Below are 14,572 nucleotides of genomic sequence, written 5' to 3' on the forward strand. Positions count from 1 at the left end.
CCAATGTTCTTGACTTTCCCCGATTGTATTCCAGACGGGATGCATTTCTTATTTCCAGTGTACCACTGGAGGTCACTCATGTACTAACAAACAGTGCAGTGCTGCAGGGAAAAAGGGAATATAAATTATCCAAGAATGAACTCAGCTTGAGCTCAAGATGACCTTCAAATGGAAGTGAGTTAGGAAATATGTTGTACAGATATTTCTCAAATTTACAGTACACTATATTAAAACTAGCAAGTAAACTAGTGATTTTAATTTTTTTTATACAAAGACAAAAAAAAAAAAAAGAAAAAGCCCACAATATTATCAAGCCATGATGTAGCTACAGTAACAGTGGAAATGCAGCATTTCTCTTTGCCAAAAAAGGCAGAAAGAGGAAAAGATGACCACCTCTAAAAATGGTCACTGAGGTCACCTGAGCGGAACAAGAAATTGCAAACAAAATGGCATGTAAGATAGGAAAGGAGAGATTGCATGGGAATTTTCTGTGGCATTTCTGAGAGGAGAACAACTTGCATGGAAGAAGTAATAAACTCTGTTTCATTACTTGTTTCTATATCTTTCTTTTAATCTATTTTAGCAGCAACCCTCAAATTTTATGACATATCTTTGCTGAAATTGTGAGTTGTAGAGAAAGGAAAATTGTTAAAATGTTTTCCTCTTTTCCCTAAACAAAAAAATTAATATTGATTTCCTGCTCTGAGGCAAAGAATTAGGAAATGCAAGTCCTGTTTCACCAATATCAATGCAACATCTCATCCCAAATGGGCCAAGACTTGTGGTTTTATTTCAAAAGCAAACTGCTACTGGCTGGTAACTCTCTACCTCAGGCTCCAGGCCCATCAGCATTCATATCAAAATTCCCACAGTATGAGAGAGCAGATTAAAGTCAGACAGATACATGTCAATAAATAAGGTATTGTTCACATATTATGAGGGAGAAAAAGGTTCCAAGCAGCTTTAGTCACTTGCAGAAGAGGGAAAAAGATCTGTCTGTGGGATTTTGTGTTTGTGCAACACTTTGTGCAGCTCCAACTTGCTCTGCACATTTAACTTACTATTTATATATTGCCTTTGGATTCTGGAAGCTTCTAGGGGGGTTCTGCAGCTGCTGTGTCCCACTGGCTGCTTCCTGAGTGATGGATTCTTGATTTGAAAGTAGCTGCATGTTCAGTAATTCTCTGCCTGCTGAGAGGGAGTGTTGAACTGGGCTTTGCCTGCTCCGTCGGGACACTGCTTCCACTGGGAGATGGGAGAAGAGCAAGCAGAGCTTTTGGTCTTGGGTGGGGGTGCTGGGGAATGGCAGAAACTCTCCTCCCAGCAGTGGGGATTGGGTGACACCGATGCTGAGGAGCCACTGGGCCTGATCTCCAGCAGCAGGGAAGAAAGTTCCCTTGGCACGTGAGTGGGGACTGCCCAGGCAGGGCTTGGGCAGGGGGATGTTGTGTCTGAGCCTCTCCCAGGGCTGTAGGTGATGGGCTCCTTCCCTGGGGGAGCTGTGGAGTGGTGCAGGGGCTGTGCCCAAGGACTAGCAGAAGGAGCTGTGCAGACTGTTCACCCTCAGGGAGGAGAAATGGGATATCAGCAGCGTCTGCAAAGAGGGGAGAGCCTGAGCCTGTGGTGCAGGAATGTCTGGGGGCTGTGCTGGCTGGAGCAGTGGATGGGGACAGCCCTGAGGGAAGATGCTGAAGGTCCTGACTTGTGACAGCAGGAGAAATATTACTTGTCCCTGCTCAGACCTAAATGCAGAGAGTTGCTCTGAGCCCTCCTAGCCATGGGAGGGGAGCAGAGGCTGTTAAGGAAACCTTCAGAGCCAGCTGTGCCCCGCTGGAGCATCCCCAATTGTGGAAGCAGTTGCAGACTCCCTTCTGTGGGGAATAAAGGAACTTGTCTGCTGACCAGACATGCTGTCCTGGGAGCTTTGCTCTTTAGGAGTGTCCAGGTGCTGGGTGTTGAAGAAAGATGGTCAATGCTCATCCAGCCTCAGGGAATGGGTGGGAGGATGGTGAGAAGGGAAAGGAGAAAGGGAGGGAGTTGTGGTCTCATCTGTAGTGCTGCCTTTATTGCATGGAAAGAATGTCAACCACAGGACCATGTACTCTCCCTGTAGCTGAGCTGGGCCTGTGTCCAGTCATGAAGAGGAAACCCCACCTGGCTACTTAGTTGGTATTTTGTCCTGTAGTAAATCCAATATCCTGAGCATCTAAAATCATGGATGTGCTAGAGATGAAGAACATCTCCCATATACCAGTTCAGCATAGATGTAAGTGACATTTCTTTACTGTAAGTGACCCTAGTTCTGGACATCTGTTAGAGAATATTGTGCACTGTCATTATGGGAGGCTGCTCTTGGCCTCCCAGCCATGATGATGGCGTCACCAATGAATTCTTCTTTAAGAAACCAAGAGACACCTCAAGACCTGCCCTTGTCCCTGTGGAGGAATTCACCTGGCCAGGTGTTAACTGGCAACCCCACACAGCTGAGTCAACAGGGCACAGGAGATTCCTAAAATTCCTGGGTGAGGACTTCTTGGTACAGGGGCTCAGGGAGCCGACTGGCAGAGGTGCCCTCTGGGATTTGTTGCTTGTTCCCAGAGAGGCTCTCATGGGTGAAGTGGCCATTGGTGACTGTCTTGGCCACAGCAATGGTGTAGCCGTTGAGTTTCCCATCTCTGGTGGTTCTCCTGCTCCCGTTTTGCTCCCGAGATGGACCAGGCACAGGCGAGCACGGCTGGAAAACCAGCATCTTTTATTAATGTGTCCATGGTGAAGCTGCTGTCCCAAAACAGTTTTGTCACCCGGTGTGCAAGAAGTCAATCCCCACACACAGACTTGAGGTATTTTTTTTTCTTTATTTATTTCAGTTCTGTACAGAAAGGGGTGCTGGGTGGCAAATCACAGGGTCAAAACAACAACTATCAACACTTTTCACTATTTATACATTTTAGCAAACAAAGGGATTAATGTTCACTGGCTACAAGCTATGTGGTTCTCTTACTAACCTAATATATTAATTATTTTATTATTCTTAATAAAATATTAAATAACAACTATTATAAATAAATTAGTGGATAAAATTATCTTATAAATTATAAAAACTTTACTATATCTTAATATATCAGTACAATTAAGAAATATTATAAATCTAACTGAATAGACTACTTCATATTCTATCTTCTATTGGTTAAAAGACTTCCTCCCTTCTTATCTCATTAGCTTTCTACACCCCACGTAGGTCTGGGATCACTGAAGCCTGCCTAGTCCTAAACCTGAGCCAGGCAGTTCTACCAACAAGGAACTGATCCTTCCAAGGCCTGGCCATCCAGGCCAGCCCGTGCTGCTCCCTCAGGGAGCTGTGCAGGCTCCAGGTCAGCTCTCATCTCCGGGGCCCGGCCTGGTGCTGGCAGTGGGCACTAATCCTCCGGCCGTCCCGCCAGGCAGGGGATCCGGAACAGCCGGCGCAGAGCCCGGAGCACCCTCCTGGGGCGGGAGGGACGTTTCCTGGGGACCTGGCTCTCTGTGTCTGCCTCTGGCACATGCTCTCTGGAGCCAGGAGAAGCTGCTGCCTGTGCTGACTCCTGGGGAGCAGGGTGAGGGTCCTGCAGGAGCTGTGGGTACTTGGGGTTGACCCAGATGGTGCGGATGGTGATGTATTTCCACAGTTTCTCCTCCTTGGCGAAGGACCACTCCTCAATCTGTGGCCTTGGCAGCTCTGTCTCCCCCACAGCCCCCTCCTGACAGTGAGGTGAGGGGCTGGGAGGGCAGCAGGGGCTGTGTGGGGCAGGGCCCGGGCTCTCTGCCCCTGCTGCCTTTATCCGCTTCCACGAGGCAGGAGAAGCTGCTGCCTGTGCCGACCCCTGGGGAGCAGGGTGAGGGTTCTGCAGGAGCTCTGGGTACTTGGGGTTGACCCAGGTGGTGTGGTTTGGGATGTGTTCCCAGTTCTCCTGCAACAGCTCTTGGTAAATGTTGTCTCCCTCTTGGGACAGCAGTGGGTCTCCTCTGGCTCTGACTTCCCCTTCAGACAACTCTGGGTCTACTCTCACTTCCCCTTCGGACAGCTCTTGCTCCACGGAGCCTTCCCATTGGCAAAGCGCTTTGTCCCTGTCATCTTCTGCTTGGGACAGCTCTTTGTCTCTCTTGCCTTCCCATTGGGACAGCTCTTGGACTTTCACATCTACCTCTGGGGACAGTTCTTGGACTGTCTCACCTTCCGACTGGGACAGCTCTTGGATTCTTTGGTTGTCGCATTGGGGCAGCTCTTGGACTTTTTCCTCTCCCCATTGCAATGCTTCTTGGTACCTCTCAAATTCCCATTGGAACAGCTCATAGACTCTTTCCTCTCCCCATTGCAATGCTTCTAGGTATCTCTCAAATCCCCATGGGGACAGGTCCTCATATTCCACATCTTCCCATTGGGACAGCTCTTGGATTTCCTCAGCTTCCCACTGTGACAGGATATTGTGAGGTTGGGGGTTGGGGTTCACCCTCTCCTTGAGCATCTCCATTGTCCTCTCCCTCAGAGACTCTCAGGGAACTGCTGCCTCCTGAGCGAGGTGCTCTCTGCACAGGGGACACCCCAGGGCTCTGCACCCCTTCAGTGCCCCCACCCCTGGTGTCACAATGGCCTCTGGGCACGACGTGGCCCCCGCGTCACAAAGGGCCTGGAACACGGTGCTGTCACAAAGGGCCACCCCCGGCACCCCAACAACCATGGAACTGGCTGGAACCACCTGGAACCAGCTGGAACTGGTTGGATCCACCTGGAACAGGCCTTGTCTGGCTCTGGGCAGCCCCCAGACCTGCAGGCCCTGGTGTGCCCAGACCCCTGGGAGGCTTTTGACACGGTCCCACACGACAGCCTGATCTCCACACTGGAGAGCCGTGGGTTTGGAGGGTGGGCTACTCAGGGGATGAGCAATTGGATGCAGGGATGCAGCCAGAGAGTTGTGGCCAGTGGCTCCTTGTCCAGGGGGAGGCCGAGGATGAGGGGTGTCCCTCAGGGCTCAGCCTTGGGACCAGGGCTCTGGAATATCTTTACCAGTGACACAGACAGTGGGATTGAGCTCACCCTCAGCACAGTGGCAGGTGACAGGAGGCTGAGAGCAGGTGAAATAATAAAGGATGGAGCCATCCAGAGGGACCTGAGCAAGTTTGAGAAATGGGACCATGAGAACCTCATGAGGTTCAGCAAGGCCAAGTGAACAGTGCTGCACGTGGGTCAGGGCAATCCTAGAATCCCAGAATCATCCAGGTTGGGAGAGACCAGCAAGTCACCCAGTACCACCATCATCACCCCTAAACCATGTCCCTGAGTGCCACATCCATCCCCATGGCTGGGCACAAGGGAGTAACTCAGAACTGCTCTGTGGGCAGATGCACAACAGGGACATGCTGTGGTAAACTGAAACATGGTGGGACAGCTCACACAACTAGAGCTCTCCAGAGAAGGCTCATTAGGAAATGAAGGGCTCATTAGTAAAGACAGAGAGGGAAAATTTGGAGGAGAATTTTCCTTGATGTGAAGAAGCAGCTTGAACACATGGAACTGTTCAGTATATGGGCAACATCTTGGCTGAGAGCTTGTGGGTCACCAAGGATTTGAGCATGGCACAGTGTTGGGAATTTGTTACAGAGCCACTTCCTTACCCTCCTCACCCGACAGTGTCCTTGAAACAGCTTAAGGAGGGCACATGGTAAAGAAGGAACTTGAAACTGAGATGCAACGCACAAAAAACAACACAAAACAAAGCAACCAGAAACAAACAAACCAACCAACCAACCAAAGTTATAGTATACAGAAAGCAAGAGCAAAAACAGACTAGAAAGAAAAAATTTGAAAATGCTGCTTCATTGTGTGAGGATAAAAAAAAAATCAGCTTGAGTTCAAAGTGGCAAGGGGAGATTTAGGGCAAAGAGCTTCTACAGATGCATCAACAGCAGCCAAACAAACAAGGAAAATGGAGGCCTGTCATGGTGACCAAGGGACAGAGAAAACAGAGAGAGCTGGGAAGCCCAGCACTGCCTTTGTCTTCAACAAGCTGCCCAGAGGCAGCTTCAACAGAGAACAACTACAAAGAGTGGGAGAAGATTAAGTTGTGAGGACACAGAATCCAGAATAATTCTGCACTGTATTCTACAGCTGACTACCTGCTACATGGAATAAGGGAAGTTCTTATGAGACTCTGAGATTATAAAAGATCCAAAGATGTACATTCCAGACAGAACCATGACAGAAATGTTTATTCAATGTATCTTAACTCAAGCTCTTACGAATAACAATATTGCAGGTTTACCACACTAAATTATTTACTTTGAAGTTTCCTTTTTTCTGGAACTTTGTCTTCAGTTGTATCCAATTATTCGGTTTCCTCTCATTCAACCTCCTAAATCAGTAGTTTCTGTGGAGGTGAAGGAAAGAAAGGGCATAGAGATGCATTATAAAACACTGGAAAGCAATCCCAGCAACCTAAAACAAAACTTCAGGACTCTGCTGTCTACCTCAGTCCTCCTTACCCACTGCCTTTCAATGCCAACACTTGAATTTAACTGTTTTACATTGTTTGTCAGCTGGCAGACAGACTCAGCACACACACACTGACTGCCAGCCAGCCCATATGTAACTCTGGAATAGCCAAAGGATGTCTCCTACTTAGATGATACCAGAGGCAATGTGGAGCAAGAAGGATAGAATTTCTGTGTCATCCTAAAATCATGGTAATGGGGCAGGGAATACAAGGCTGCAAGAAAACAGATTTTGTTACATCTGCTCTTCACAGGATCCATATTTTCTTCATATCTTTTCCTCTTCCTGTAACTTCATCTTGCTAAACAGAAAGACAAGGGGAACAATATGTTGCCTAAATAATTATAGATGGAGACCTATGCTGAAAAATGGATATAATCATCCAATTCCTTGATTCTGGACATATGTCACATCGCTATATTTTCAGGCACTGGTATCAGCCTCTGTGCTGTATCTGACAGATACCTGGGTTCATTTGTTCTTAAAAAGAGTCCCTACAAAAAACAGTGGGGAAACCAGAACTGCTTTGTTGTGGTAGGCCAGAAAAAATTCATTAGAATCAAGCTCAGTGTAAATGGTTCTTTGAGCTCAGTGGCCTTTGAGACAAACCAGGCTCAGTGCATCTTGCCAAATCCAAAGCACAGCTATGCAGGAAACCTGCCGAGATTTCTGCTGGATCTGATCCAAGCCCAGGGATCCTGTAAGATGTCAGTCCCACACACCAGGTCAGCCAGCTGGTTGCTCTGCCCTGAAGCAGGAGAGCACCTTCAGAGATGAACACTGAGTGCAAATAAACTATGAAAACTGCAAGAGCTGACTTAAATGTTTTGTGTACACCCCCAGGCACTCTCAGATGGTTCAACAGACTTTCTGACCCCCATGGACAGTGCTTTGCTTCGGTTTACTGTAAAATGGACTGATTACAAATGGATAAAATTACCTGATGATTTCAGACATCATATCATTTACATGCAAGCTTGTAAACTTTAACACTTAATAAAATAAAATCAACACAATTGGGTGGAGGCCTACAAGCTAAATATGATTAAACACAGAAGCATCTTTTTGTTGCTTCTTAGTAACTGTGTATTTAAAATAGGCTTCTGAACAGCCTGGAAAAAATCTGAGCTTCTGAATTTTTAGGAGAAACAAATGAACCAGAGAGACTGATCAAACCATAATATGTACCAACACCTAAAATTTGTTTCTTCAGAGTTATTTTGCCTGGTTTTTAACTTCACTCGGGAGAATAAGAATACATAGTTTCGTTCACGAGAGAAAAGTGGAGTGCTCAAAACTTCCTGAACTTCACAGAGTCTGACATCATCTCTCTCATTTTTGTATAAAAAACCCCCAGTTTGGAAATGTAGTCTCCTACAAATTCAGCTCTTCAAGTGCTGTCAACTGTACATGCACAGATAATGCTGCACAGGAGTGTAGCACTTTTAATTTGTGCTGTGGCAGTAAATGATAGTTTACCTCTCTAGAGGACTGTCCCTCAACAAAGGCAGAGATTCCCATGGTCTCTCAGCAGCAGCAGGACTTCACCTGATTGACCTGCATCATTTCAAACCCTGACTGCCAATTAAACAACGAGCACAGACGCCCCAGTCCTCACCTTGATCCTCCCGAACTTCGTTTGCTTCCTCCTCTCTTCTTCCCTCACCTTCCTCTCCTGCATCCCCTGCTGGGCTCAAACCTTCACTGGGTTCATGAGCAGAGGGCTCAACATCCCCGCCCTCAGCAGACTCCTCAGTGACTGAAATAGGAGAAATTAGAAATACCAAAGAAAACTAATGGTACACATTTGCACTCAGGCTTTGCTTTCACGCAGCAGCTACAAACTCTAACTGAAGGCTGCAGTTGTTACTCACATGAGAAATCCCACACAATCTTCTCTAAGGGTTTATGATCAAACTTGTGTGGTATAGACTAAAATGACTCACAGTTGTATCTCATTATGCTACGTCAGATGAAACAGATCTATACATATTGTGCAGTTCAGGAACAGACTTGGCAGTTCCAAACATCCAATGCATGGAAAATCATAGGAAAGACAAACCAAAACAAAGCAAAACATAAAAACCTTAATACCACCACTTGATATTAAACCCGAAAAACCACGGTCACACAGTCAGAGCACAGAGTTTCCAGATGTCCAGCAGAACAGACCTGCAACTGGTGGCATTTCCTCCTCTCCAGTTTCTGCTGCTGCTGCTGCCTCCAGGGAGGCTTCTCTGGGAGGTGGGGGCTTTTCATCCTTGGGAGTCCAGGGTGTTAATTTGGTAATTTCTATTGCTTTCCATGTTGGTTCAACAGGTAATGGGACTTCCTCCTCTTCTTCTTCTTCTCCTTCTCCTTTTTCCTAGAAGAGAATTCAAGAAATCCAGTATCTCATCCTATGGGTATTAGGGGAGTAACTAAAGTGATGGTTTTGTGTACTAAAACCTCCTTATTTGGGTTGAAAATGGCAACACCTTTTAAAGTAATTTTTACAGGTGGTGGAACTTCAGCAGCCACAAATCTTGGACAAGAACTACACTTAGAACCTTGATGAAGTCAGTTGACCATTACTAGTGACTGAGACTTTGCAGTTTGCCTTCTTTAAGGCAAAATTTTGTCTCTCCCTTAAACAGAATGGCTGGGAGGGGCCTGTCAACTATGGCTCCTCTTCAGTGCCTGCAAGGGAGACCTGATGCTCTGTCTGGTAGATGCTGCCCTGTCTGTCTCACACAGGAACACAAACAAAAACCAGCTGTTTCTGCCTCCATCTTTGCCTAGGGAAGCCCTCTGAAAGAATTTAGGAAGCAATGAAGTACTGCACAAAAGCTTATGGGTTTGAAATCTGAAGATAATTTTTTTGATTCGAAAAAATCATGCTTGATTTTATCCAAATATAGAAAGTCTTATAATGGAATCATTATCTGTATTCCCATCTAATTTCTTCAAATTTTTTTTAAAATGCACTTTGTTCTGCAACTACTTAAACTAAAGTAAAGGGGCAAAATTTAATCTTACTTTAGTGGCAGCACTGTCCCTTGCTTTACACATCTAATCCAACAATTCCCAACTGAGCTGAGAATACCACATACACATCATTTTGGGTACTCCTGTGAATCTGATACTTAATTTGGGGATCTCTTGCTTTTAGCCAAAGAAGGCAAAATAGTCTCCAAGCTTTGCAAATCTCTATCACTATTGACAGGAGTTTGATAATTATTATTCCTTAAGAAATAATTGCTGAATCAGAGAATTTTCAAAGAGTGTGTAAGGGGAACTAATCTGTCAGCCAACAGAGGTAGAAAACTCTAAACTAAAATTTTATTTATTATTTATTTATTATATCTCGAAACCAAAACAGTAATATTAAGACATATTTCTTATTTCTATAGCTATTTTGCACCATATTAATCAGAAATGTTTCAAAACATTCATGCATGAAGGAGAAGGAAAAACAGACCCTGATCCCAGCTGCTCCCTACAATTATTAGAAGCTGTGGATATTATGCTCCTGACAGGACCAGGACAACAATACTTCAAAAACATGAATCTGCTGGAAATTACCATTTGTATACATAGCACCAAGCAGCTCAGAAATACAAGGAGAAATATTTTTCCCTGTTTTCTGGTTTTCAGAACAAAGTGTAATTCACACAGGCTAAATGTACAGACAGATACATCTACATTCCTCTGTGGTTTGAGCCTTCAAATGTTTTGGGAAGGTCCTGATTCTCCTAAACTTTAAGAAGAAATGATTCGTGTCTGCATGCACTGCAAAATCACACCTTGTACTTGTCAAAGCTTTCACGGTAGAGAAGGTAAAGAAAAAAGCAAAATGAAAAACCTCAGTTCTTAAAAATGCACAAGTTTCCACCCTTCTTTGGCTGGTAAGACCTACTTCAACATCAGTGTCTACAGGGCATTTTATAGATTACTCAACAACAGATTTGATTTACTGAGTTCTCTAATATTCAGAGAATATCAGAGAAACATTAATTTGAAGCACTGTCTCTTTTACCTGCTCCAATTTTAGGTATTCACCGTGCTGTTCACATCCAAAATCAAAGACATACTTGCCACGACCTAAAGGCTGCATAAAGATACAAAAACATCAGCAGAACTAAACAATTCATTCTAGGCACAGAAATGTATAATAGCCTTTACTACAAAATCCATACAACAGTCAATAGCATTAGAGCTTGGGAGCAAAGTTGCAGAGAAACTTGGCATTGTGTCCTACAGATTAATTCAGTTTTATGTGTTACACATATGGCACAAGAAATAATACAGAAGATCAGGAGCCTGGCTTCTTATTTTAAGTGGAAACAGATCATATTAAGGCAATTCTATGCGAACTGTTCACAGGAATAGGTAGTTTTGCTGCACACTTACCTTTCCGTTGAAAAACCTGCCTATAAACCTGTGGTTTAGGTGGATAATTTCAGCTGGTCCTTCCTGGATTCCATTTACCCAACGACCAACATACTTAGATCCTGAGTCTTTATAGACATATACACCATGCCCATGCCTACAGAGAAAAACATCATTTTGCTTTATCACTGCATACTAAGAATTAAGGATTGCTATTGCTTTTAAGGTATGAAGTTGTTATTTTTAAGGTATTAAAACTGTATTAATTAAGCAGCTGAAATTACTCAAGCTGGACTAAATTCCAAGGACACCCCTGGACTTGATTTGCTGCAGTCAGACGTGGTTTGAAAATAATCTTTGCTTTTTAATGCCATTATTGGGTGACTTGAAAAGCACAGAGAATGAAATTCTAAGAATGAAACAAACCTCTTGTGGTTAAACCACTCTCCCGTGTAGGTGTCTCCATTTGCATACACATATTCTCCATGGCCCTGTCTCTGGTCGTCCACCCAGTCTCCTTTGATGACAAGAGGACACAAACAGTGTGAGACGTGGTTTATTTCCTGGTGGGATATAGTGGTCAGTTGGTAAAGTCATCATACAATTATTAGAGAAGGAAAAGAAAGCTATGACACCAATGTGGTTCCTTACTATTCCTTACTCTAAACCCTTCCTCTTTTCTCATCAGCCTGCTGATATTCATGCTGCTGCCTGACCTCCATTTCCCTTTGTCTATCATGGTCTGTCTCCATTATCACTCTCCATTATCATTATGAACACAGGAGGCCATGTAACAACCTGCCTCTACGTTTAAACTGGGTAATGTAGTACAATTGCAGTAGACAATGTGACATTTCCACACAAATTTAAAGGGTAATTACTTTAATTTGACTCATTTGCTGAAGCTGTCCTGTCAGACGGGCACATACACTCAAAAGGATGATAGACTGTGTGTCTTAATTATTCTTCTATTCAAACTTATTATAAGTTATTAAAAAAAAAAAGTAAAAATCACAGCTGCATATGCTCCTGCAAGGCAAGATTAGGCTGCTCTTTTTGCTCTCAGCTTCTAACCCTCACAACAGGAATATTTTTTCTTGTCTACCTTAGAAAAAAAAGGGGGAAATACTGTCCCTTGAGGCTTAACTGATATTCAGAGTTTTTCAGGTACACTCCTGCAAGCAGGGAAACAATGTGACTTTAAACTACTTCAAACTTCAGAGATGTCCCAATCCCTGAGTAAAGGCTCCAATAAACAGAATATTTTTTTTAAGGATGGATCTAATAGAGTCCTAAAATACTTTATACTGAACACATCTGTGGTTCAAATTATCACCCAGGAATAAGGAACTATCCTCTCTGCTATGAGGACTGCACTTATTTGCAAAAGATACTTAATATTTCTCGGGACTTGGAACATCCCATTTGAAAGGAGGATATGAAAAGACTAAACCGCTAATAAATGTCATACGTATCATAATAATATATCTTAAATCCCCATGAATAAACCCCAAACTTCTCAGAGCCATTACTAAAGAAGGAATGAAAGGAAAACATCCTGTAGCAAATGCACCATCCTAAAGTAAGACATTCTCCAATTCACTATCTCTACGCATTTGGGGGAGGAGGGGTGAATGTGTCCTTGTGGTAACAGAAAACCTTGCAACTGTGCTCAGTGTTTTACCTGAATATTTTGATCCATCCGGATAAAAAAAGATACCCTTGCCATGCTTTTTGTTTTGAAGGTAGTTTCCAGTGTAGAGGGCACCGCTCTTAAACCTGTAGGTCCCCTGGAACACATTTGGCACAGACAAAACACTTGTTTCAGTCCAGTGCCCAAACTCGCACCACGGGGGAACGCAACCACAACCAGTGCCGGGGTCTTACTCGGCCGCTCCTCAAACCACGCTCGTATTCCCCCTCGTAGGTGTCTCCGTTGGGCAGCCGAGCTTTCCCATAGCCGTGCCGCTCCCCTTCGGCGTTGCGATCGCCGTCGTATTCCTGCTCAAACGCGGGAAGAGAATGGGTGAGAGGGCTGGACCTGCCTGAGTCCGACAGAGGGAAACAGGCGTGTGAGGAAAGCTGCCCCAGCCCGGCTCAGGCTCCGGTGCCGCGGGAGCGCTGCGGGCGCGGCCCGCGGGCCCCGCCGCTGCCTCTGCCGCGCTGTTTCTTTACCGCGCCCGTCGCGCTCCCGCCCGCTTTCCCAGAGCCCTCGGCCCGTCGGCGGACCCCACGCCCGGCCTCGGCCTCCCCGGCCTCGGTCCTGCTCCTCGGGCAGGTCGACATGGTCCGCGAGTCGGCCGTCGCTGTGCACCAGGAGCCACCGCGGGCGAGGCGGGCGGGCCGCCCTCACGCTGGCGCGCCTGGGACCGGAGCCCCGGCCGGGGACTGGGTTTAGTCTTGGGAAAAAACAAAAAACCAAAACTGAGAGAGGATCTCATGCTACATTTAAATATTCCCAAAGGGGATGTGGGTGCCAGGCTTCTCGGGGTGCCCATCAGACGGGAGCACTCGGCGTATTAACTAAACACAAAATTCCCCCTCTCAACACCGAGGGGAACATTGAGACTGGTCTTTTTATGCTGTGACTTCTCTGTATTTGGCTTTTTCGAAGCCCCTTATCGTCGGCCTCGGCGGGTGACTTACATAACTCCTGGCAGTTTCAACACCTCAGACAGCGAAGAGCTCCACACTGAATACAATCACAGTAATCCCCATTTGGCAGGAGGGAGAGAAGGGCTCGCCTTCTTCTGAAGACAGAAAAGAAAGGGAGATGTCGATGTGACGGAAGGAGAGAGTACAGTTACATAGCCCCCCCCCCCCCAGTCCATATTAATCAGCAATAATACCCCGAATGGAAAAGACTCGATTTTTATTTTATGTCACATTTTTTATGTTTTATTTGTGAGCTGCGGTATTCAAAAGTAATCACTCTTTAAAGAGATTTGATTTGCCTCAATGCAAGGTAGTGCTTTCTGACTCTTTGAAAAGGAAAATGCCCTGAAACCCTGCCTTTGCGAAAGGAGCTGATGAGAACTGCATTCCAGCTCCTGCCTGCCTCCTGCAGATGTTGAGGACAGGTTGTCTTGCCGAATGCAAGTTGTATTTCACTCCTCTGCAAAGCAGCAGCTTCACAGAGCTTGCTAGAGCTTGGCGGGACTCAGGGCGGGCCAGTGATACCGGAGTCAGGCAAATCACCTCACTATCCCTTTGTACAGTGATTTAATGGCTGAGGTTTCCCAGGAGGAGCCAGGCGAGGATATGTGTGGTGAAAAGCAGCAAGGCATCCAGGCACTGGGCAGAGGTGGTGACATTTCTGAGGCAGGCAGCAAAAGGAGTGGCAGGTGGTAGGAAAACAGGTGGAGGTCACCTTATACCCTGGGTCAAAGCTTTACCACACAAACCAGAAGAAAAACAGGGTCATCTCTATACAAAGATACATTATGTTCAGTTAAGTTTCTTTTTTTTTCATAGGTAGGAATCAAAATAGCCAGTATTTAGATAATAAATAAATAGTAATAAAGTGTCACTTCTATGGCATGTGTGTCTTTTTGTTTTCAGTTGGGCAAAGATGAAAAAGGAAGAGACTATTGCTAAATACCTCTGTGTTCGTAGGAACCATGTGGGCTTCCGTGTCACTAACTTGAGAACACTTTCCATTTGAAACAGTTAAGA

The 14,572-nt window shown here is 45.4% G+C and overlaps 1 protein-coding gene across 1 annotated transcript; it reads right to left on the reverse strand.

The window, feature by feature from the left end:
* Nucleotides 1-6,222: 6,222 nt before the first annotated feature.
* Nucleotides 6,223-13,183, reverse strand: RSPH1 (radial spoke head component 1). The gene is made up of 9 exons (XM_018083911.1): nt 13,073-13,183; nt 12,785-12,979; nt 12,582-12,687; nt 11,324-11,414; nt 10,919-11,054; nt 10,545-10,616; nt 8,699-8,891; nt 8,145-8,285; nt 6,223-6,401 (listed from the first exon to the last, which is right to left on the reverse strand). Exons 1-9 carry the CDS (start codon nt 13,181-13,183, stop codon nt 6,379-6,381), a joined length of 1,068 nt encoding a protein of 355 aa, XP_017939400.1. The 3' UTR covers nt 6,223-6,378.
* Nucleotides 13,184-14,572: the final 1,389 nt, after the last annotated feature.

The sequence above is a fragment of the Manacus vitellinus genome, unplaced genomic scaffold (assembly GCF_001715985.3).
Source record: "Manacus vitellinus isolate BGI_N305 unplaced genomic scaffold, ASM171598v3 scaffold_7_pilon, whole genome shotgun sequence".
NCBI lineage: Eukaryota > Metazoa > Chordata > Aves > Passeriformes > Pipridae > Manacus > Manacus vitellinus.